General features: G+C 40.4%; 1 protein-coding gene across 1 annotated transcript in view; it reads right to left on the reverse strand.

The window, feature by feature from the left end:
- The window catches only part of eif3ea (eukaryotic translation initiation factor 3, subunit E, a), a 33,619-nt gene extending 17,170 nt beyond the window's left edge, over positions 1-16,449 (reverse strand). The window contains exons 1-7 of the mRNA XM_033641760.2: positions 16,314-16,449; positions 15,072-15,189; positions 14,703-14,820; positions 11,992-12,034; positions 9,658-9,762; positions 2,340-2,465; positions 1,829-1,953 (exon numbers count right to left, since the gene is read on the reverse strand). Of these exons, the coding sequence (XP_033497651.1) occupies positions 1,829-1,953; positions 2,340-2,465; positions 9,658-9,762; positions 11,992-12,034; positions 14,703-14,820; positions 15,072-15,189; positions 16,314-16,403 (725 nt within the window). The 5' untranslated portion in view covers positions 16,404-16,449. The remainder of the gene's footprint in view (positions 1-1,828; positions 1,954-2,339; positions 2,466-9,657; positions 9,763-11,991; positions 12,035-14,702; positions 14,821-15,071; positions 15,190-16,313) is intronic.
- Positions 16,450-24,058: the final 7,609 nt, after the last annotated feature.

Raw genomic sequence — 24,058 nt, forward strand, 5'->3', positions numbered from 1 at the left:
ATCCACAATAAAATTAAAAACTGAGTAAAATTCAGGCAACCAGACATTTGAGTGTGCTGTGTTGTGGTCGCCTGTCATACTGTCTGTGGAACCCAATCATCTGTACAATTATACAAGCCTGCAATCAGAACAGGGGGAGGGAGCAAAGACATCAAAATAGGCGGTGCGCAAATTTTAACACAGTGTATAAAGTTTCCGATCTGTGATACATATGGCCTCGTTCTCGAATTGGAGAGTAAACAGACCGCACGAAAACACACACTTCTGAAACCACTTTAAAAATACCAGCAGGGTTCATGAAGAAGCCCACCACCCAAAAATGTGTTATTACCAAATGGTTTTCTCTGAATCAAGTTAAGGTTAGAAAATTACTGAACTTTTCTCCAAATGCTCTTTGAATCAATTTAATTTTCACTACAACATACTTTAATATGGACCGACAGAATAAACTGATAAAACTTGAAAAATCAAAACCACACACATACTCTACATATCTCATAAATCACACAAAACATTCACACAGATGTCCACAATATTACAATACAACTCAAGGGGAAAACAGCCTTTTACCACTGTTATCAAAAAACACACACACAAGTCTCCAATTTGCTCTAAGTATAAAGTGGCAACTTTAACTATGCTGATCCACCATATGTCCATTTCCAGGCCTGAAAACTTTGGTAGACACTTCTGAAAGTAGGGCTGAATTTTACTCTCATCTTTTTCCAACCAAAGTAGCTTTGGTTCTTGAACCGGTTCTATTCAGGATTTTTGGAATCTTGGTGCTATCTAACGAACCAGCACGCGTTTCCAACAATTTTTTCATAGAGCCATTGTAATCAAGGATGTGTCACCAATGAAGGGTGCTGCACAATGCACAATGGAGGTAAACCAGAGCAAAGTTGCGTATTAAATTGACTGCCTACCAACTTTTGCTGTCATTACAGATATTTGTTTTTACCAGCAAAAAAAGCAAACTATTCATGAGACCACTGCATGCCCATTTCTCACTTGACTTCTCCATTGTTGCATTCTCAATCCGCTTTTTCCAGTCTGTAGAATATGACACACCTACTGATGTAGTCACCTCAGGTCAAGAAAAAATGGCTATATTTATCTGGTTCCAACCAAGAACAAAGTTTTCAGGTTCTGAACCAGATTATTTTTGGTTGAAATGCTCTGAACAGTTCAAAACTAGGTGCGGGAACCTCAACAGAACTGGTAAGTGGAAAAGAGGTAACTGTGTCACCACTGCTGACAAAGCTGGAGTAGTTAAAGAGGAACTACACACAAACAAAATATTTCATTGTACACATAATCACATAGATTCTTGCTTGATACAGGTGATTTTTCAAACAAAATTCACATTTTCTATGAAAGAAAAAAAAAGCATTTTCTGCTCAAAATTAACTTGTGTGCATCTTGTTGGGTTTGTAAGTTCGGTTTAGTCAAATTATCTGGACTCTCCCAAACTTTGACAAAATACGCTCGACTTTAAGGTCTATTACGTACGTTGGACCCTCAACCCCATGCCACCAACTGAGGTAGCAGTTGCTGCATCAAGTATAAAAATACAGAACATGGGCTAACCATTGCCCAAGTTTGAGCTTCTAACACATAGCTGCCGGTAGCATTAGCAAGGCAGACAGGGCAGTTGACATCTTGCTGACAAGCTACAGAAGTTTGCCTTTCCTGTGGCCCTTGTTTTGTGGAAATGGATCTTATCTTTACAACTACTTCCTGGTATTCTTGCCAAACTTTTGCAATTTCCTGGCTGTACAGGAGGGGGTTAAAACAAGAATTTACATAAAATATAAATGCTACTTACTGTGGCTGATACAGAAAGAGCTCAATGATGTTGTCTCTGCCCTTGGGGTGGTTGAAGAAGACAAAGAGAGACCAGTGAATGAGCCATGTCCTTTGCTGGAGTGACTGGAGAGGGGAAGTAACAGACTGGACAGGACAAACATGGAAATACAGGCAGAAGAGAAGAAAGGAAGGAAGGTGAGAAAGAGGCTCTGAAGATACAGAAAAAAAAATCTAAACAAATCTTAAATTCTGATTTTAAATTATTAATTAAATTCACCAGTGCCACAAAAAGGCTGTGCTATTCTCCAGTAAGGCACAAGAAAAAAAATCAAGTGTTCTTGCCTCTAAATGGCCATCAATCAAACATACAACTACTTCATACTCAAATCCCACTTAAGTAGTCAGACGAGAGTATGTGGGTAAGGAGTAAGATGCCACAGCAGAGCTCTACTGAAAGCCAAATGTCAATATGAGAGTCTATGTAAGAGAATCTAAATGTGGTATCAAATTCTGAGAAGTGGGGCATTTACATTGTTATCGATAGTCTCTCTCAGGCGGGTGAGGTCCTCCATGGCAGCCTCCCAGTTCTGCATCAGGATCTCAGAGGCCAGCTTGCCCCATAGAGAGTTTAGGGCATTCCTGTCCGTAGCTGGGACCTGAGGGGCAGATATAGTGAACTGTTAAAACCTAAAGCAGATAGGACCTCAGCATACAAAACAACAGTTTTTCTACATTCTCCTTTCACGGGTTGGCAGACTGTTGAGTAACATCTGCATCCGCACACAGTGAGCCTGGGCTTGAGCTTGCCACTACTTGCTTGGCTTATGTGGCACTGCTGCATAGTGCAGTCACTTTTCTTATTTATACTGGATAAATGGATTAAATTATGTCATCCAAAGGGAATGGAACTTGACAGAAAAATAGAAATGGATCATGAAAGACTGTTTAGCTTTTAATAAAACCAAATTTGCTGCACTTTTAGATACTTCAACCACTGCATTGCAGTTGACCATACAGTGTAATACGTTCAGATTACCACACTGAGTAACAGCATATTTGGAGCATGTGTGTCACTACGCTGTCTGAATAGTTTACTAGAACTAAAACATTGTGGTTGCAGTGGAGTTTACATAATGGGGTAATGCTGAAGGTCCTCAAAACTAATGGCGTATCAGCAATGACACACTTAGAATCAATGCCTGCATCATAGGTTAATATAAGCGTAGTTAGAGCAACCGTTTTAAATGTCTAAGTGTCTATCTTTGACACTGCCATACTATGACACAGGAGTGGGCAAATCTATTATTATTAGTATCTAAAAAAGGCTGTGTTTATATCGCCAGCAATAATTAAAAAAACAAATGTTTGGGTTCTACTGTATTCCACGCTAACTTCATTTATTTGAAATATAAGCTGACCATTAACTTAAAAGAATAACAACCAATCTGACGGGTGGGGCAGACACACCTAGCATCTCACAAAGGGGTGGCTGAAGACTGCACCGACCCCAGAACATACTCCTTGTGGGAATGTTTTAGGATCTACTGAAGTGTGACATTGCTGCTACACAATGCTGGTTGGTGAAACAACTCTACAGTTCAAGCTTTGATAAAGAAAACTACATCATCCCTGCTTAAGGGCATGTTCTGTTGCTGTATATAATTAATACAACACCATGGCCCACTCTACGAGACAGATTTAGAGAGGGAAGCTCAAGTACAGAAGAAGCTGAAGCACACGTCTAACTTAAGTAACTTAGTTTGTGTAAAGTCCCTGAGAAAATCTGAAGAAATCATTTTGGGGTTCTGGTACCTTATGATATGCGTTTGTCGTTTTTATTTGTCTTACTGGCCAGATGATTATATCTAAACTAGAATTACCACCCCATGATTGTAGGTCTCTGCCAACTAATCAAGTCACAGTTTTCATCCACATCTGTCCAGACCCACGGGTAGCCATGACAGTTGACAAATTCTAAAAGGTGGATGCTTCACACACATCTTCAAGCCAGCAGTGCAGAGGATCTATACAATCAAACAGTATCAAGGTGGACACCATAGACTGTATATAAAGATGGACGATGTGTCTCTTTTTCCTCTGACTGTGCAAAATATCCAGGATATGGCCGCTGTCATTTTACACTCATGACATAATTTGGAGCCAGAGTCTGAGTAGTATAGATCTCTGCGGTATTGAGTTTCCACCCCACTAATTGCAAGCAACACCACTGACCTCGAGCTCACCAACTGGCCCATACAGCTGTCACTCACAACATCAAAGCTCCTTTTTTATAGCATATACAGCTAGTTACCATACCTATCAGAAAAGTGAACATTTGAACATACATCAGTGTGATAAAACCACCTAAAATTACAGAAATGACAGCATCTTTGAAAAAAAAAATTTGACATGTACTTTGACATTTTAGTTTGATCCATGTTCCATCTGCTAACATGGAGGGGGAGGGATTTATAACCTATACTGTAGCCAGTCACCAGGGGGCGATCAAGATGATGTGGCTTTACTTTTATGGAGCGGACACCCAAGATAAGTGTTGCCAAATTAGTATCTGACAAATGTCTCCTCTTCTGTTCCTCAGTAAGGGCGTTGAATAATGAGCAGGAAAGTGTTTTTGCAGAACATTATAGGGTCAGAGCAAAGCTGACCTTTGACCTTTTGGATATAAAATGTTATCACTTAATTTTATTCTATTAAACATTTGTGTGAAATTTTGACAAAATTAGCATACATATTCTTCGGCCAAAAATGTGTTTTGAGAGGTCACAGTGACCTTTGACAAGTGGACGTTTGTGCCAAAATTGAGGGTATTTTCTTGAGGTGTTCTTGAGATATCGCATTCACAAGAATAGGACGAACAGACGGACAACTAAAAAAAACAGGATAATGCCTCTGGCCACAGCTTTTGCTGGCATGGAGGCATAAAAATATTCAATATATCCATTGATAATTAATATAACTATGAGCAGCTTTAGTGTTGAGACTGAAAACCCAACTAATAAGACTCACTAAGAAATGTCCTGGGCTGGTTCTTCAGGCATTTAAACACCACATTAACTAACCTGCCAGATAATAGTGCCTAACATGCATTAAACGTGAGTACAGTATTTCCAATGACATTTGTTTTAACAAATTTCTGCAAACTTTACTCCACCTCAATCAGGAGAATGATAATTGCAATAATCTCCATCCATTATCCTCAGTAACTCTGGACGACTCTGCCGTTATCACAAGGTAATTAGGCTGAAATATGAACTGACGCTAACAAGACACATCTTTGTGCGGATAATCACTCTCAAAAATGGTGCAAGCTACTGTTTCTGATTTCCAGAACAGACTAAAACAAACAAAAAAAGAATCAGGTAATGAAACACAGGTTGAGAATGCCTCTGAACCTCAGTGAGGCAATCACTCTGTAGTGGACACCGGACTACACCCTAGGGCTCATGGGAAACTCTGTGCCACAGTAGTTCACGATAACACCAAACACCAGACGCAATGACATGAGTCAAGCAGGAAGTCAGGGTGGGTGTCTGCTGAGCGCCCAGAGAAACCTAGATCCTAACCACACACCCCCGTACACCGTCGGACAGCCGCTAAAGTGGACTGTGAGACACGACAGACGTACAAGCAGAGGAAACACTAAAAAAGAACAGGTTTCCGCTGGAACCCCACAATTGGTACGATTATACGTATATAGGAGTTGTTGTTTTTGTATTTGGCAAAGAAGAGTTACACTCTGATAACATTTCAACAAACTGCTATAATATGAGACGGTGGCAGGTAATGGGAAAATATTTAGAAAATCCTCTGTAGTTTTCCCCCAGAGGAGAACACAGTAAGATGGTGTGTCTATCCATCCAATACAGCAGCAGAGTTTCTTTGATCACAGAGCAAGATTCGGGTCCATTATGAATGATTATTTTCAAGTGCAGAAGTCACAAGAAAGATCAGTATTGTAGCAGCGAGAGAAAAAATTGGCTCCGCTGCCAGTGTAAAGGTCAGCGTTTCATCTGTTGAAGTGTTTTGTTTTGTTTGTTATTTTTTTTCCCTCTCTTGGAAGTCTCTGCCTGCTACGTTTGGCTGACCTCCAGGTCATTATGGCAGCTTTCTACACACACACACAGTCTGGCTTTCACCAGTGGCCACGCTAGAAAAGTTTCAATACCTGGGTTTTTCCAGCAGTTACCTTAAGTTTCCATTGGTTTGTGAAATGGGCACATTTTCGCTGACTGACCAGCAACAATAAATTTACTGTGCTGGGGATCCGTCGTGATACTCAATCTTTATTCTTAACATTCAATCCCTGCATTAAGTGATGATATGAATAAGTTGCTCTTTTCGGGCTAGGCCACACTGTAACAAGACCTGAGGCATGGATTTTGCAAGGCTGGCTTCCTTCGTTTAATTGACTGGGTTTCCCACGTTAAATGACTTTATGGAGCCTCACCTCTCCCATACGGGGGGAGGGAGAGACAGACAAGGGGCCTGTGAGGATGGGAGGTCCACAAAACACCAGAAAGAGAGGAGGGGGAGAGCAGTATATAGACTCCCACTAATGAAATCCATTTCTACCTTTTCCTCGTCTAAAAAGCCTCTTGCATTGTCAAGAGTAAGCAACAGATATCTAGTTACAGAGCCTGATCTGCCTGGAACCTAAAATGAGGGGTATAACAATTTGAGGGGTAAAAAAAAAAAAGAAATCTGTGCTGGACTTCGAACAACATACCTCAATTAGAGCAATTTTGGTTTATTTAGACTGAGTTGCAAAGCCATAAACAACTGTTGTTGGAACAGTGGGACATATCCGTTGCAAGCTTTTGAAGACTTTTCTTAATGCCTTTTTTTGGTGGGGAGTGGAAGTGGAAAGCTTGGGTGAATTACCCGTCATCTCGTCTCGGATGCAACTCTTCCTTCTACAGATTTGAGCAGATCAGTGAAAAAGCCATCAAATGAAGTACCCAACTGCTTTGGGTTAAGAGGGTTGTTTGTAGCGAAGAGGGTTCATCATCGCTCAGAGTCACTGCCAAGTTTTTCAGGAGGGGACACTCCAGTGTAGTGAATGTGCATGACTAGCCAGAGTCACTGACATCCGAAAGACAAGAGGCAACGCAGTGCAGTATCAAATGCCAATTAGAATAGGAACAAAAGATGGTCTTAATGTTTTTCACTCTAATGAATAGACAAAATGTTGATCTTATTCTTGCCCATTCTTTCAGGGCTGGCTTTGGCATAAATCCTTGCTTTACCGCAAAGCTAAATGCTGAACCAAAGACAAACAAAAGCAGGAGGACAAGTGAGTGACACTTGGAAACCACTGACTATGCAGGCTGGTTCCACTGGTCATTATAGGACATTCAGTTGAGTTGAACTTACTAACACTTGATTCAAGATAACACCAAAGGAGTCAAAGTAGAGCTAAATTTCCACTGGAAATGTGGTTTTATTTCAAACGGAACAATAATCTAGGTCAACAGGGTGGGAGCTCCACACTTTAAGATGCCCTACGTGTGACCTTCAAGGCAGCTTCAGAGAAGACACCAAATGACGCCACCCAGGCGCTGCTGCTTGCATAGTTAATGATGGAATCGCCTTGGATACAGACCTCACTTGGTACTGACTTTATCTCACCATTTCCTTGTTCCGTTGGTAGGGCAAAATAGTTCAAAACTTTATTTTAAAAAATCTATTGCTTAGTAACAGGCGCCGCACAACCTCCACTTCACAGCTTTCTTCTGGTGTTGTTTCGTCCAGCTCGCTCAATCAAGACTCAGAGTGATATGTCATCTGATATTACCCAAGGTTGAAACCTGTGTTGGAGCTGGTTATTTTAAATATCTAAGTCTCTCACTGAATCCTGATTGTCACATCATTTGCAGGGACACACAGCGCATTACAGTAAGTAGAAATGAGACACGTGATGTCATCACCGGCCGATCAGCACATGCTAAAAACTTGTAGTGTGAAAGTATGGCTGGGCAATTAGTTCAATTCTATTTTCAGTTACAGTTTTGGCTTCTAACAATTATGAAAACATGGTTTTCAAAATAAAATGATTATTGTGCCGCATTTCGTCTGCAATGATGCTCTCAATTTATCTTGTGTTATAAATCCAGCAGACCCATTTCTTTCACAGCAATTTGCTTTCCCCTTCCCAAAACCCGGAATGCAAAGAAGAAACAGCTTGCACACCGCAGGGCTCCAATGTTCAGTCCATTTATTAGCACCGTGTGCAGCAGAGAAATAGAAGTAACGTTTCGAGCAAGACCCTCTTCGTCAGACAAACCCCAAATTTCACCCAGGCTGTGGCATATTTAGTTTAGTTCACCATGACCTGAGATTTTTTATTTTTTTTAACACAAGTTCAATAAATGAATGAGGTTTCTCAAACTGGATCGATCTCTGGTTTTACCAGTCCAGTCCAGCAAACTGGCTGAACCCGCATTTGTCATTATGACAAGTTCTGGCACAAAAGTAGCCTACACCAGCAACCTGTGCAGACGGCCTCACAGTGTTAAATCCAACTCATACTCCATTAGTAATAAGCAGCATGACAACATGATTAATACAATATTATGTTTATAAACAGACTAACAGAGCCACTAGTGTCTGACAGGCTGTGTGCAATTTATTGCCGATCTGAGGCCGGTGTCAGTAACATGAAGGAGATCGAATGTCAGTAAAGGCGGGAGGAGGGAAAGCGGCCATGCTGTGTTTGTTTACGAAAGATCATGTGTTTTTTAGGGTGACGAGACAAGACATGGCAGACTTAGTCTCTGTCAATACGACAACATTTTGCATATGAAACTAACAAATGACGTGTCCTAACGTCACAATATCAAATGTGAATGTGGCAAAACCCTTCTCTCATGACCAAGGCCACTAAAGGTTTTTAAGTCTTAAGAAAGGCAGCACACTGGGCTGCACCTAGTCCATTCACTGCCTGGTTCATCTTTCACTCATTCTGAGGGCAAAGGGAGAGAAGCCACAAATGCCAGAACCCAGGCAACAAGTCTCTTTGTTTATAGAGGAAATAGGGAGTGTGCATGTGCACTAACAAGAATACTGCCAGTACTCTCTGTGCACTGTAATTATCTTCCTCTGCAAAACATACTATGGCATTATTTGATTTTTAAAAACATTTATCTTGAAATTTATTCAATCTAACTCTGAAAAAAAGTGTCGTCTTCTCTCCAGTTCATTATTTTAAATTCAGAAGAAAGAGCTTCATAATGAAGACAGTCCTTAATAAGTGCATTCAATGTTGCCTCCTGTCCCATCATACGTATGCAGCCTTGCAAAATGTGTGTACCCTCTTGATGCTAACTAAGAGATGCCTTGCATAACTTAAGCACACTATAAGCTCAGAAGTCGTGACAAGGGACTCTGGCCACAGCACTCAAATCAATAAGCTGTCTACTGAGGCCCGCCCCGTGAGAAGACTACAGACAGATTATGCAGTCCACCACTGATCACTTGGCCCAGTAAAAGATCCTACTCAAGTCTTAGAGCAGCAGTCTCCCCCTAATACAAAAGACGTGCAGGGAATTGAATAGGCAATGACGTAAGCTTTTCACATTCAATTACTTCTAAGTGTTCTTTTCCTCTCCTATGCAATCATTGGCCTATTGAGGAATTAAAGCAATCTGGCACTCATAATGTGATGTTCAATTTTAATATGTCAGAGAAATGCCTTAAGACAGTATATAAATGGGGATAGTAAAATATTACACAAACTCTGTTAAGTGAGGTAAGGTGTACAGTTATCAACAAACATCACTATTAATGTGTACCGGTGTTGAATGTCGATGACAAACGCTGAAAACTTACCAGGACACGGAAGAAGTAGAGGTATTCGGCAGCACCAGAGTAGTTTCCACACTCATACTGGAATTTGGCATATCTGTAGAGCGTGTCCAAGTACTCCTGACGAAACTTCAAGAGGAATAGGAGAGTATCAGTATCACCAACAGAGAAAATGTGAATCATTGTCAGACCAAGTCAATCACCGCATATTTTCAAATCAAACATTGTGCTTGCTCTGTAATTTCATGCAGCTGTGGTGCAATGAAATCCCAGTTTTGTGACATGTCTATTGGTGTTTCAGAGTCAAGGCCTTTTCACACCGGGGACGAAACAAAAAGAGGATTATTTGTTGAGGATGTTTTGCATTCAAACCTTTCACAAGTAATCGGAATATGTGCCCTTCATGCATTCCTCCAAAAATTATACTTTCGCACACTCAACTCTACACACTGGAGACAGGCTCGTTTTTTCAAGTGTGTAATGTTGTGTAGAAAAGTTACAAGGCGGTCGTATTTCCTATGGGTGGCGCCATGTTATTGTACCGAGTGTAAACCCTGAATTTAATTGCACTGGTTTTCATCATTCGTGTCTGGACTGAACAGAGTCCAGATTTATTTAATTATATGTAGGCTATGTGTCTGTGAAACATACATGACTTAATACTCCATCTTATAATGTCGGGGCTTGGTGGATTTCTCAAGGAAAGACAATAAGCTCAAACACTTCCAACAATAAAATAAATATTGCTATAACGCTATCGTTTAGTCTATATGGTCAAGTTTTAGAATATACCTTTCACAGCGATTGGGCTGCATGTTATTTCTGACACGCATGATAACTGCAGCATAACATCAGTTAATACATTTGGACATGACTGGTTATAGCCTACATATAGGACATTATTAGGGTTGCAACAGTATGAGACTTCCATGGTACCTTAATCATCTCCAAAAATATCATGGTGTCATGGTATTACAGAATTATTATACCCTTAAAAAGGTATGAAACAGATAGTTTTTTTCTTAGTTAAACAAACATTTTATTACTATCATTGAAACCATCTTTTTTAATAAAAGTATGTGTAAACTATATAAGGGTAAGATTCTCCATCCAGTTGTATTTTTTTAAAACCATAGATAAGCAAATTTACATAGTATGATTTGTCAATTTTCATACTAGGGTATACCTTGAAACCAGTACACCGCTGTAACCAGAGAGATTATATTGCGAGATCAATATCCATAAAGGTCTGTGATGGTATGAAGGGAATTACTGAGTTTATTGCATGAGCAGAAGTCATTATTTTATTGGTTGTCTTATTTTAATCAGCATCTGAAACTCGCAGAAATTGAGGCAGCAGAAGAAAAAAAAACCCTGCAAAGCGGAAAATGTAAGTTTCAGACTCAGTGTGGATAGGCTTGTGGAGGTAAATGAACTCGATTTTTTTTTTTTTTTATAGCTGTGCGGTTTGTTGGCATTGATTATCCACGTTTGTTGTGAAAAGACATTAAGGGTGTTGTAATCATCATAAAAATATTACATCTCAAAAGCTCTGGGCTGCATCACAGATATTTTAGATATTTGTAACTACATTGCACATCTAATTTTAATTTCATATTTATTTGTAGCAGTAACATGTTTTTCCTGCTGTGGTGGCACACCACTGCTAAATGAATATAGAGTAAACACTGCTGGAGCATATCAGCGGTATTTTGCCATGAATGGCAAGAGAATATTTAACTTTTGTAACAAATCTGCCAAGAAGTGGTCATGTGAACTAAATTAGAAATGCATATGTATATATAGGGCTATCATTTCAGGCCTACTTGTCTTCCTATATTTAACTGTACTTCCTGCTCTCCAGTATCTCACAGCAGTGTGCACTGACGTCAGGCCATTCACTAAGATTCAGTACAACTGTGACAGGCAGTGGGTGCTCCGGGCCGCCCAAGCCTTTCCCACAGCATGCTGAGGGGCCCTGAGCCTGGGCTGTGTGGAGGTGCACTGAGGACAGCATGCAGGTCAGCGGGATACCGGAGTGGGAGGGGACCGATGGAGGGGAGGGTAAGAAGCCAAACATCACGGTAAATATAGAACCTCCGGCATTCTTGCGGCTCTATCCACGAGTCCCGAGCTACTCCGTTTATTCTTAACAATCCACCACAGTATGTAAATGTCCGCAGAATTTGTGCAAGCCATACAAACCCCGAAAATGAGTTAAGGGTTTTGGGAAGTAATTCTGCATTTCCCTGCTCGGCCTGCCCCTCCCACTTTGCCCCTAAAACAACCATGGGTTCACACAAGAGCCATGGGAAATGCAGTGAAGAAGTGAGATGTCAGCAGATCAGGCCAACTTACGTTATGTTTTTCTGCCAAATAGTCAAAGAGCATTCGTCCATCTCTGCAGAAAAAAAAGAAAAGGAAGAAAGAGAGAAAGTCAGTTTCTGTAGTTAGAGGCCATTTAACTTGAGTCGCCGTTTGGCTGACATCCTGGTGTTTGGAGTCCCATTCAGGTATATTTTTCCACTTCTGGTCTAAATCAAGAGCTGTACATAAATGAAGACCATTTCACTTTTAAAACAGTGTGATGGGCTGTTTATTACATTTGGTTTGGCTACTTCAAATCTATGCTAGCCATGTCTAACAAATTATGTCTGGTGAGGAAAGTAAATACTGATTTCTAAGCATAGCCTTTGAGTCTCTATGGCTTTGTCGAAATGAAGGTATGCACTGGCTCTTCTAAACTGTTGTACTCTAACTACATTTTAGAACTTTGCCCGTAACCTAAAATCTTTGGACAAAGCCCATAGATTCAATGTGGACACCGCATTCAAACGAATTGTGTTTCTCAGCTATGTTCACTTGTATAATTTCAATGAATTTGTGTGTATTTGCTACTACGTGTGTGTTCTGCATGAAGTGAATCTCACTTAGGCTGAGACAGAATTCTTCACAGCTTCAGGACACGCTGTCTTTGCTTGGAGGCTAAAGCTTTGTTTATACTAGCGCAAGACTCCGTGGCACGAGCTTCCGTAAATGGCGGACGAGCTATGAGCATGCACAGAGGCATTATCGCTCAAGGTCTTGTTCGCTGCAATATGCTCCAAAAGGCCATGTGGCGTACAAACAAAATATTTTGTCGATAAGCAGGACATCTTTAGCGTTCCCCGGTGTAGGGGGCTATTTCTTTCCAATTATTTAAGGCCAATTAACTGTCCCTGTGGTCCCCCAATGAAGAGTTGTAGAGATGTCTGTATAGGCGAACTTGCTAGGCCAGTCTTCCCTCAAATATGTACCTGTTGAACTGAAAAATGCAGCATGTGCAGTTGGCACAGAGTTGCAAAAATTCAGAGGCACACAACCAAGCAATGCGACAGCTTTCACAGCATTCGCACTCAACGCAAAGGGGGGGAGGTGGGGGTTACATCATTTTCTGGTGTATGAAGCACACGTCTGGTTACTACAGCGAGCATGAACCATGCTTTACAAGGATGGTCTACATAAGCTCCTGGGTGACAACCCTGTTGTGTGGAATGTCAGCCTGCTGGGCTTTATGGGAACACAGATCCTGATAAGTTATCTGAGCCACTGGTCAGAACATCCATGTCAGCACAAAAATTACTTTTTTTACTTAACTTTTTAAATTTGTGATCATACCTCTTCAGAGAATGGGCAACAGAATAATACCCGCACAATGTCTTAACACTGATACAAAATATCTTATATTTAGCTTTGCACTTGTTATGAGATTTAAATGAGAGTCAGCTGTTGAGCCGTCCAACAAGAGGCAACTGTTCATGAAGAAGTCTGCACAGCATTACTGCCACCTTCTGCACTGAAAAAGTCAAGGAGCTATCAGCAGCATGTTGAGTCAAAAACCCAAAAGTGGTTTTCATTGCTTTAACAAGTCCAAATAAATGAGAACATAAATCATACATCACTCTAATGGTGATCATAATCCACAGAGTGTGTCTTATAATGACAGATTGTTTATAGATATGGTACGAACATGATTTATTAGAATAGCTGGGCTTGGTTTCTGGCTTCAGTAGTTGTCCAAGTAAAGCCTGGTAAGGCATATAGGCCTATTAGCTAACTGTTCAATAAAAGTACTTAGACCATTAGGTTCTATTACCCTATAAAATGCTTTGTAGATCTGTGTGTATTAACCCAACGGACAGGGCATTGAGGTTCAGATATCAACTCTTTTCTCATTTCCAGCGCTGGATGATCCTCTAATGCAGAAGTAATGTTTAAATGAGTAACTGCATAAAGCATAATTTAGGCCATAATGGTGGAATAAAACTGTTGCATGTCCTCTGGCTTGAGAGAGAATTCTTCATTGACCCCAGATGAGTTTCCTATTGTTTTACAAATCCAATGGCATGAGGAAAAAAATATTGTATAACTTAAGACAGACACATGATTCCTCATCCAAAAGGAAGAGTTCCTCCTTACTCCATCCTGACAGCAAACTAACAATAACACAGACATGTGCTAAGTCAATGTTGATATTATCAGGCTTCAAATCTCGCAAACAGTTCCTTCAAATCTGTGTCTTAAATAAACAACTGTCTGCAGCCCAACTAAAACAATATAACAAAACAGTACAAACTGAAAAGAGATGAAAATGGAAAATGCTTTTGATTAACTGTGCACACACTCGCCAAGAAACAAAGGAAAGGATAAAGCCCGAATGTGACCAAACTATTTTAATCACCGTAGACGACAAAGCAGTCTTAATAAAGTTAACCACAACATCTTGCGTCTGCCTCTTTTTACGTCTGTCTTTGCTGACTTCGCTCAGTGAAAGCCCTGCAAAGCCTTAATACATTTTTCATTCAAAATACAGTTCCATGGACTCTACAAAATCCCTCTGCAATGCTGCTGTGCCGTCTACTGTTTCAAATAACTGGTTTTACTAATCCCAGAATCATGGCAAGTAAGACCAGAAATAAATTTCACAACCTCACTAAGGCTAATCATGCCCTGCATAAAACTCTGTTTTAGGATAATAACTAAATAAATAGTAAAAATGCGACTCTTGATTAAAAAATAACAGGCTTTACCTGGTGGACTGCATCTGCCTCGTTGTCTCTGGGTCCTCAAACATTTTCACAATGGGCTCTGTCTCTGACTGCAGCTGCTTCAGCTGGGCCACAACCTCTGTCCTCTTCTCCCTCAGAGCTGACACAGGGAGGATAAAGAAAGTCATTAGCTACAGCAACACTATAAACCAGTATATACATGGTCTGCACCGCAGCACTGAAAACACTGTAAAACAGACTTTACTGCTAAATCAATTCTAAATGGGGTGAGTAGTGCAGTGCAGTAACCCTTTGTGATTTCTATCAAGCAGCATTAATATCTTTCTTGGTTTTGTGTGTGCTTGAGAAATGATGATGAAGAGTGTGTATCAACCCAGAGTCAACACTTACTTTGCGGAATTTCCTTCTCCAAATACAGGCTTCTGTACACATCCATGGCGAAGTCCACCATGTTGGTGTCACTGAGAAGGTCCAGTTTTCCATGAAGCAGCTCCTCCTCATTGTAGATCTAAGAACCAGGGCCAATAATAGAAAGCAGAGGTGAGGGGACTGTTTCTGTACAATATTATGATCTAACCAGGAGGGTCTGATTAAGTTAGAAAGACTCCTCCTGACAAGACACTACAGAGTGGCATGCTGGGTAGTGTTTGTGTTACTAGTTATTACTACACCAATACCAACGTTTAACTTGTGTAAAATAACAATAATAACAGCCACTGCTAGCCACTTAACTATCATATTACAGTTAGTCAGCTTAAGTAAATGATGTCATCATCTTTCTGTTTCAAGCTAGATGTTAGCTAAACAAGGCTAACGTCACTTTCATAACATAATGGGTGTCTGCTGACCCTTTGTGTTTAAGTGTTGTGAACATTGTTAATAAATATTTTCCAAATTGTTATAAGCAACATGTCTCATACGTTGCCTCAATATGCACTGCAATATTTTATGCTTTTATTGCAAATGAACCACTTGGGGGTTTTTTTTAGCTTTCAGGGGTTAGCATCTCCCGAGAGAGCCAGTTGTGACCGTTTACTTCCCTATATATAAGTAAACAGAACAACACCGCTGACCTGCAGTGTACCAACATGTAACGTAATGGAAACATCAACAGACAGCTGTTAACAACCGAGCTACTACTCCTAGTTTAGAAAAGGAGCACTCCTGCAACCACTTGAAACCATAGACTGTGAAAGCCTGAAGCACGCGTGGCTGACTCAGTGTAAAATTGCTAACAATGAAAGCAGGACTTCCGGTACTTTATTTTCAATTTAGAGCATTGAGTGTCGTGATACGGTGCTAAATATTTCATTCGTATGTTTTCGTAATATTATGTTTACTACAGGCGTCTATCTTTACATTTAAGCATTGTTCTGCAATATCTTTCCTCCTATTTTCCCCGACAATTTCCCATTTTGTCACGAGTGACGTCGTGTTCCGCTTTTATTTTGAAAACAGGAAGCTCTATTTCCCGCTCCTCTCCGGCTAAATGCGGCTACTTTACACAGTTGTAAAAAATGTGACCAACTCTTTCACTTACACGGCTTTCAAAACTGTTCAAAAGCTGTATATAGTTTCTTCAAATTACGAAAAAAGTGTACCGGAATGTTTACGTGTCGAGATTGTTCGTACCTCTTTGACAGACAGGAACTCCAGAAGAGGAAAAACGAGATGACGGTCTAAAAAGTGGGCAATTTTAGTAGTGAGGTCGTATTCCGCCATCTTTGCGCCGGGGAAAGGGAAGTGAGTGCGTTATGATGCAGCTGTGTAAGGAGGGACTGACCAATCAGCGACAGCCTCAACATCTCAATGGGAAATACAGAAGAATGACTTGTGCTGCTGATATCAGAGGGCTATTATGAAGTATATCACAACTCCACAGTGTATAATAACTGCAATTTGCTTACAGTATGAATTAATGATAATATGGCATTATTTTTGGCAGTTTATAGATAGATAGATAGATAGATAGATAGATAGATAGATAGAGCTGCTGCATGGGCTCTTGCGCCACTGTGCAAATCTTTTTTCATTTATTTATTTCAAATATTTATTGTTAAGTTTTGTTATTGTTTGCTCAGTTTTTTTTTGCAGTGGGCAGAATCTTAATATATTATTATTAATAATAATAAATCATTTTTTTTAAATGCAGTTATCAGTTCAGAAGTGTCAAATTTGGGCGAGCTGTCTTGTGAGGTCTAAATTATAATCATATGATTATTTGATGATTATCCAGCACCCTGTTATGGAGAGAGTAAGTCTCTGCCCTTTCATTCTTGTGCATGTATGGAAATGTGGATGCTTTTTTTTCTGCTTAATTGGTTTCTCAGAAGGATGCATGACTGTGACTTGTAAACCTTTCAAGATTCTCATAATTTCCTTGTGGTGTTGATACAGTGAAACATTTCATGTATAAAGAGGAATCCAAGTGAATGTTTTGTTGAATCTGAAAACATAGGCTTTCCTCCAGACACCACCAATATTTTTTCTAAAAACCTGTGTGTTACTGTGAATGACATCTTCATGAGACTAAAAACCATTTGAGGGCAAATGCAGTCATGATGAACCCGCACTCACGAGCCGGCTAAATTTGAATGAAAACAACCAGATCATTTCCAATCATCTGACTTTTCCACAAGGTTAGAATGTCTTCACTGTGCATCTGAACCATCCTCTCTTCTCCTCCATCAAGTCAGCAGCTGCCTAATAAAGGTGCCCATGTGTCGACCATACTTGGCTGACAACAGCTAATATCAGCTACTAAATGGCCCATTTCTAATAGGTTACCCTCGCACCGTGTTTTCTTGACAACCACACGGCACCGTCTTGTGTCCTCACAATTCTTCCCTTGTTACCACTGGACTCTCTCTTTTCCACTCCCACTTCTCCCTGCTGCCTGATGGCAGGTAGAAATGAGTCATAAACAGACACCACTCACCATGGCCAGTAGCTGTTTTACTGGGTGCTTCTGACACAGTAAGCTCTGGCTCAGTGGCAGCCTGCTTAAAATGAAAAGAAAAAAAAAAAGAAAACACACAGCTTACTTTTCTGAAGCCTCCTTTGTGTCATTTGCTTCATTTCTGGAAAGTGAAGCAGTAAAAGTCACCCATACAATCATATGGTAACTTTGGCATTTGTCATTTTGGGAATTTGTTTCTATTAGATCATTCATAGATTTAATTTGAGTGATTAAAGCTCCAAGAAGTCTGGCTGCCACTAAGTTGGCTTTATAAGGTCACAATGAAATACTTCCCCTGTTCCTGTTTTTTTCTTCGTGAGCAGCCAACATGCATACTTTATATGCATTTCTTCATGTTCATGTCTTCTTGCTTTGTGCGCAGTATTATTCTTTCACTTGTGCATTCTTGTCAGCATTTTCTCGAAGTATTTTTGAATTTTTGATTGTGTTACATTCTTACTTCTATTTCACTTTTATGTGTTGCATAATTGTGATATTTGATGTTTAAACCTCTTATTTTAATCCAGGATCCCCTTACAGTATACATCTTAGGTTTCTGGACAAAGATTTATAGTTAGGGACTGTACACAACTTGTTTGGGTGGTAGAGGGGGAAGGTATATTTTCCTTTTGACTTAATGTAGGGTCTTAATATTTTATTTCAGCCTTAACGTCATTTGCAATATCATTAATAGTTAAATAAATAGCCAAATAAACAACTTTCATACTTACCATCGTTCTTAACTATCATAAATAATCTAAGGGTTTCACTAATGTGTTGATGGTGCGCATTAGAAGTTCCAATAAGATGTTAAATACAAGAATATAATAATTTAGTAACATGTACTTATAAACTGGGGTACACATTTTAACAAGTTCTGCCAATTCACCACTGCTAATTAAATATCTAATATATTAATATACAGCTGTTATTAAGACATGTGGTGACGTCTGTAACACTTGGAAGGGCCTTCAAAAGTTGAGGTCCCCTCATCACAACAATAATTTTTGTACAGTCCCTTACCAGGCAGGCTAACCTCTATGTGTCCTTCCAACCTTAATTCAGTGAAAAATGATCATAACCCAATAATTGCTCCTCCGTACAACATAAACACATGCACTACATCGTCCATTTTTGGTGTAATTTGAGTTGCATTTTATGTGCAGTGCAGGCAATAATACTTGTTATTACACAATATTGAATTAGGAAGCAGCGGGAAGAATCTTTACCGGTCCAGGCAAAGCCAATAAGCATTCTCAGATAGGTTAAACACCACAAGCTAAATCCAAAATGACAAGAAACCATGTGTTTTAAACAAAGATATGAAGGCCAAATTGCTTTGGTTTCTCCTGTTTCAACTAGCCAGTCTTCTTTTTTAAAAGGTGCCTGGGAGGTAGTATTTTGGAAAACCTTGCATGGAAATTCTCTTAAATTTCTTCAGATTTTGTACCATTTTCCTTCCTGACATCACACTGTTATTTTGCTGACAACATGCCAAAATAACAGACTTCACTTCACTTCACTCTTCACTCTGTGGGTGCTATTGTCTCTCTGTTCAAAACTATTCCATGATCAGTTTTTTCATTGATAGAAGTCTCAGATATGCAGGAGTGTGTGAGGAGGGTATATTTGCAAACCCAACAATCCTAGCCACTGGACACCATTAAGGCCTGAACTATGCGCAACTCATGTTTTTCAGAGGGTCCAGTGCCAGCTTGCTCATCCATCCCCTTAGAGAAAAGCAAAGCCAAACCCATGAATTGCAGAGAGTTGGGAAAATGGGCAAGGGGTGATTGAGAAAAACAATAAAACAATTCAGGGGGATGGATCCAGGCAATTTCCTGCTGGACACTCAGTAATATCTTGAGCATCAACTCATATGATGCTTTCAGACACTGTCTCACGCTGCCCAAACAAATGTAGGCTCCTTTTCTTTGACTTTATGAAATAGCTGAGGCCGTCACAGCAGCAGACTCGACACTCATGTCTCTAAATGGAGAGAGGGGCTTTGCGCAAATTAGGCATGTGGCACAGCAGCAGCAACTTTGTTATTTAAATCTTCTGATGTGGCATTACAGTAGCTTTGTGAACTTAAATGCTTTACTGCACAGCAAATGAGCTGTTGCATATAGATTCAAAGTTTATACAGTGAAATCACTGGGAACAGATTGGGTCCAGTACCATGGATGCCGTCAGTGCATTTTTATTTTCAGCAAAAGTCCAAAGATCTTTCTATTTGGAGCATCACAAAAAATGTGGCATGTCCAGTGGATTATTATAGGGAGTTTTCAGTTTTGCTGCTAAAAATGTTTGCAGTAGTGGCATTACTGCAAGCACTGAACTTATCTAACCATTTAAGAAAATAAAAATGTGTGTATCTTCAATAGCTGTGACCACGTATGCACATGCATCCACAAATTCAGGCATTTACAAACACACTTGAAGGCTCCAATGATGCCTTGCTACAATTACTGGTTCATGTATTATGAAATGTGTGTGTGTGTTTCTATACTGTCAGTCATGTTACATGAACCACTTTAAAAATAATGTACTTTTTTGTTATAGGCCACTCCCACTGTCCCCCCACTTTTGCCACTTGGCATGAACATTTAATCAGCTGTCCTTTGGCTTGTGACCAATCTTTCCACAGAATCTTGTGCAAGGTGCAAGTAATGCACCTTTTTGTTATAGGTCACTCCCCCCAGACTGGCACGAACACAAACACACACCTTTATAAACACATACACCTGACCTCCATGCCGAATGTCAGCCCCCTACAGTGGGAAGGGTGGTCACCAGAAGGTGGGGAAATTTGCGTGGACCTACTTACCAACTAACCGACTGACCAAACTAAAGAGCGCCCAACTGAATAACAGAGCGACAAACTGTGCAACCTATAGAGTTGCTGGTCGCAGCTGAAAACAAAGCAACTGATAGTAGGGCTAATAATGACAACATAATCATAGTAGATACAGTAGTTGCCTCACTGCAAAGATATGTCTAATTTTACACGCACAGGAATTTCAGTGTAATGTATTGTATTTGCAATATATTTGAGAGAAGTCTATAGACTTGCTGTTGTATTATTGTCTTTTAGGAATTCACAGTGCTTCACAGAGGTTAACTTCTTTTTAATGTTTTGGCTGATCGGTGTATATACAGTATATATAAAAAACTATGAGTTTTTTTCATGCCCAACCCCTAACCTTATTATACAACATCTCCCCTCCTCGTGAATCACAATTTAACCCCTGCAAACGAGATATAACATGTTTGTGATCTTTCTTCAGATGCTGGTAGGCAGATTTTGCTACCTTCAGACAGAGCCGGGCTAGCTGTTTCCTCTTCTGTCCAGTCTTTACATAAAGCTAACCAGCAGCTGGCTGTAGCTTCATATTTACCATACAGATAGGGTGCTGTGGGAGTTACTGGGAACAAAACATTAGTTACATTCACCCTGTTGGTTGGGTTGACTGAGAAGCACCTTGGCAGGGGGAGATTACAACATTGCACATCGCCAAGTCATAGCTATGTTAGAGAGCAGACCACCGTGAACTGTATCCACACAGAGGTTGAATCTGACAAACAACAATCAGCTTGCAGTAACTGTGCACAATTAGTTTGACATTTGGGGAAGTACGCTCATTTGCTTTCTTGAGTTAGATGAGAAGATTGATACCACTTTCATATCCAGCCAGGATAGTGAATTGAGAGGTTTGGGCTAAATGCTTATCAAAACTTTAAACAAAGCCCATTACAGTGGAGTAAATATCCACCATTCCTGTCTATGTAAATCAAAGCAAGCGTGTGTTTTTGAGGGACAAACAGTTGCAGGCAGTGATAGCTCTGACCATACAGGTTCAATACAGGGGTGCTGTCAGGAACACCGACACATTTCAGCATGCACAACAGATATCCATCATTCTACGTGTTTGTCTTGCAGAAAATACTACTCAGCCTTAATGGGATAAACTCAAAGGGCGCTGGAGTGATGGGCCAAATATTCCATGAAAAACCTCAGCTCTCCAGTTCCCTGAAAGCTTTCTTGGTCAACAAATGAATCCAAGAGAGGGAGAGGAGATGACACTGCCAAAGACACCCACCACTGGCCCGATTCTAATATCTGTCAAAATATAAATCAATAAGACCTGAAGACAAATGACTCGCCGCTGGATGCTGCGAAGCCAAGCATCCCTGCTCTGAATCCGAATTCCAGCATCTCATATGAATTTCAATGATTCTTTTGTAAACTTTTTAGATATGCATCACCTCGCTCCGAGTGCGTGTCAGGTTATAAATCAGCGGCCCACACTCCTGATTCGGAGCCCAGAGCTGACTTCAGCACTGTCACAGTCGATGGCAATGGGATGAAGGTTATCGACTAGGCCTATGGGCCACAAAACGATACAAACTCCCAGTGATCACCCAGTGGCACCAAGCATGGCAGAACATCTGCGCAACACATGTCTGCAGCACAAACAAGGAGTGACTTGTGCTCACACACATCGGCAATATCACAGAAGACACACAGGAGAGGCGATCAATATCTGACCCCCTCTAATCCTTCCTCAGCAAGCTGTGTTCCCATGCTTGCTCCACTCGTTATGCACAACTTCACTTTGCCTCTGCAATTTTCTTTGCAAACATGACATTACAGAGAACATGGCGCTATCTCCAGATATGCGGTCATGAACGTTCTTACCAGAAAAGAAAAGTGAAATCTGATAACTCTAGATTATGCTGTTTAGTTACAGGCTTCCACTGCACGGGGGATGGGATTTGAATATTCCTCTTCCTGCGGATTTTAAATTTCTGTAATAATTGCTATTGTGTGTATTTATGTAGCTAAGTGGAGGCCTCTGAATAAAACCGCTCTTGAAATAATGGAAAGAAAATAAGACCAGTGAACAATAGCCACGAATGTCAAACCTCAACTCGGACCCCCTGAGAGGTTGTAGAAGTGCTTTATATTTCAAGTTGGAATCATGCAAAAAAATATGGCTGGAATGAATGAACTTCACCAGCTGCCGCAACTTAGGATGGAGATGATGTGATTCTTGGATATGAGGGAGAGAAAAATTTCAATATTTGGCTCGGAGGTGTCAAAATTGTCACGTCACTGCCAAATACTCTCTTAGAGATCAAACTTTCTCTTTAATAAGTCTGCATGAAGGTTATGTAAGATTAGGCTCAAATGAGAAGTCCTCCAATATGACTTTTTTTTACTGTAATAAATTCCAGGAGGAGCACAGGAATGTGCTCATGTGGAAATCAATTTATGGTCTCCGAAGCTTGTAAGGATGAGTATTTCTACTTCTAAATTACCATCACTTCTCATGATAAATGTTGCCATCACCTAGAGACTGTGCTGAAGGCTTTTGGAGGTAATCTCATGCATGATGATGTTAAATCCTTGTTCAGATTGAATGAGAAAGGACGATTGGCTATTAAAACCAATCTAGCAACACATAATATACTACATGTGGTAATACTCCAATCCACAATGAGCAATCACGCTACTACACGGGGTGTCAGGGGAGCAATACATCCAAAGCTTCATACTGTGTGAGTAACGTCAATTACCAGCGTGGTGCTGCTCTGACATGGGGCTGAATATTGTTCTTGGCACCGAAGCCAAGAGTGAGAAGAGCAGGAGAGTGAGGAAGCCTAATTGTGATGTGCCATAATTTCCCGCTCAGGGCCTCTCACTCAGGATATGGGTGAGGTCAAAGGTGCAATAGAGGGAGTCCATCAGAGGCAAAGCGTGCTGAAGTCATCTGTACAGAGTTATTCGCGGTGAGGTGAAAGCAACTTGGTCAGACAGGGGACCTAATCAGATTTCAAAGTAAACACGGTGCCGCCGGCTCCAGAGGGCTGAGTCCAAACATTGTTGCTAATTGCATCTGTCTTCATTTTCCGCAACTCACTGTACAACACCAACGAAAAAGAAATCTAGATGGAACAAGAACTATTTCAAAACCGCAGAGAGCACCTCAAACTTACCTCAATTTTTAGTCCATAACTGTTCATTTTAGAGATTGCCAAGTCTGATTGCTTCTGTCAGAAATCAAAATATAATGCCTGTGAAGTGTTTCTACTGGAATATTTCTTCTTTTTTCATACATGGAGACTGAAAAGGAAAATATATATATGCTTGTCCCGTGTGCCATATGTGGGGGCTTCCAGAGCATGGAAACCTACGTAAGCACCAGTCAAGTAGTACAATTTGGGTTTTCAGATGGCTGCAATTGATCTCCCATATTGTGACATTTCTGTACAAGAGAGCAGCTCCAAGTTAAACAGGCGCCTTATGTCAAGAGGCTTTTTTCACCACCACCACATCCAGCTGCATCTCAAAGTTATAGACAGCTTGTTCAGAGAGCGCTTTTACCGTCTTGTCCTGAAATCCCAGGAGTCA

The sequence above is a fragment of the Epinephelus lanceolatus genome, chromosome 10 (assembly GCF_041903045.1).
Source record: "Epinephelus lanceolatus isolate andai-2023 chromosome 10, ASM4190304v1, whole genome shotgun sequence".
Lineage (NCBI taxonomy): Eukaryota > Metazoa > Chordata > Actinopteri > Perciformes > Serranidae > Epinephelus > Epinephelus lanceolatus.